Source organism: Octopus bimaculoides, chromosome 4, assembly GCF_001194135.2.
Source record: "Octopus bimaculoides isolate UCB-OBI-ISO-001 chromosome 4, ASM119413v2, whole genome shotgun sequence".
Classification (NCBI taxonomy): Eukaryota; Metazoa; Mollusca; class Cephalopoda; order Octopoda; family Octopodidae; genus Octopus; species Octopus bimaculoides.
This window is the reverse complement of record NC_068984.1, coordinates 103944809-103946738: the sequence shown is the minus strand read 5'-3', so window position 1 is coordinate 103946738 and position 1930 is coordinate 103944809. Positions and strand designations below refer to the sequence as shown.

Here is a 1930-nt window from a genome sequence, read left to right as displayed (position 1 = left end):
ACTTTATTTAAAAGCAGCAGAAATATAACAAAAGACTGTTACTCGGAGTTTCACGTTCCTGTTCATGAACAAAAGACTGTTACTCGGAGTTTCACATTCCTGTTCATGAACGGGAACGCGAAACTCCGAGTAACAGTTTTTTGTTATATTTCTGCTGCATATTACTCTACCTCTGGTATTTGAGTACTCTTTTTTCCACCTTGTTGCACATTACTCTGGTATATATATATATATATATATATATATATATACACACACACACATGTACATCATTTACTTGTTTCAGTCAATAGATTCTGGGCATGCTTCGGTACTATTTTGAAGGGCTTAGTCAAACAAATCAACCATGGTACAAATTTTCAAGCTTGGTACTTATTCAATTGGTCTCTGTTGCTGAACTGTTAACAAACCAACATGAGTTGTCAAGCAGTGCGGTGGAGGACAAAGATAATCATACATAAATATATACATACATATATATGTGTGTGCATATACATATACACACACACACATACATAAATACATACATAGGGCTTCTTTCAGATTCTGTCCACCAAATCCACTCACAAGGCTTTCATTGATCTGGGGTTTTATAGTAGAAGAAACTGGACCAAGGTGCCCAAACAGTGGGACTGAACCCAAAAGCATGTGGTTGGGAAGCAAGACAGTTGGTGTTGGTTTGTTTATATCCATATAACTTTACAGTGACTGATAAGTACTGGGATTGATTTGTTCAAATAAAAACCTTCAAGGCAGTGCCCCAGTATGGCCACAGTTGAATGACTATAACAAGTAAAAGATAATATCATCATCATTTAATGTTCATTTTCCATGCTGGCATGGGTTGGCCGGTTTGACAGGAGCTGGCTATATATAAATAAACACATACTTACATCTTTCCGAGGTAGAATTTCTTCCTTCTTTGATTCTTCAGGTTCCGAAAGTGGGACATCTTTTTTCTCTATCAGCTTCACAAAGAAGAAGAAAAAAAAAGGTAATCCATTTTATTACCAAGTATCATTACCATCATTTTAACATCTACTTTTCCATGTTTGCATGGGACAGATGAATTTTATTGAAGTAGTGTTTGTATGACCATATGCTCTTCCTGTTGCCAATCCTCGCCTGTTTTCAAGAAAAGTAATACTTCTCCATGCTCAGACATGTCTTTCACAGAAAACTAGAAATGAACATCACATGATGTCAAAACAAGCAAAACACACACATATATACATATACATATAATAGATCAGGATTCAAGTGAATCAGGCACTTAAATGGTAAGGCATCGGATTGGATTGAAAAGTAAAATGTGAACACAAAATAAAGGAATACATATGCGGGCACTAAAGTACAGGTAAGATATTCAGATTATGTATATGATTAACTGTACCTGAGTGAGTATATTGATAAGCCTGCGGCTAATTAGGAAACGCACATTGTACTAAATGTATGGTCTATAACATGCTTATATATATAAAAAATGGGATTAAAATGTATATGTTAATACAATTGAAACAACTGCTGGATTTTTAAGGTATGATCTAAAATAAAGATATGATTTTCTTCATACATATTATTTGTTGTTATATATATATATATATATATAAACAAACAGGACTGCAAACAAACAGGAAACAACTTCTATCTCATTCCAGGGTGAAAAACTAGAGGTAGTCGATAGCTTCCGCTATCTGGGCGACCAAGTTAGTAGTGGGGGTGGGTGCGCTGAAAGTGTAGCTGCTAGAATAAGAATAGCCTGGGCAAAGTTTAGAGAGCTCTTACCCCTGCTGGCGACAAAGGGACTCTCACTCAGAGTAAAAGGCAGACTGTATGACGCATGCGTACGAACAACCATGCTACATGGCAGTGAAACATGGGCTGTAACTGCTGAGGACATACGTAAGCTCGCAAGGAATGAAGCCAGTAT

General features: G+C 36.4%; 1 protein-coding gene across 1 annotated transcript in view; it reads right to left on the bottom strand.

Annotated features, from left to right (window-relative positions):
• LOC106882627 (pre-mRNA-splicing factor 18) overlaps positions 1 to 1930 on the bottom strand; it is a 22451-nt gene that overhangs the window by 15691 nt on the left and 4830 nt on the right. The window contains exon 3 of the mRNA XM_014933367.2: positions 894 to 968. Coding sequence (XP_014788853.2) covers positions 894 to 968 — 75 coding nt within the window. The remainder of the gene's footprint in view (positions 1 to 893; positions 969 to 1930) is intronic.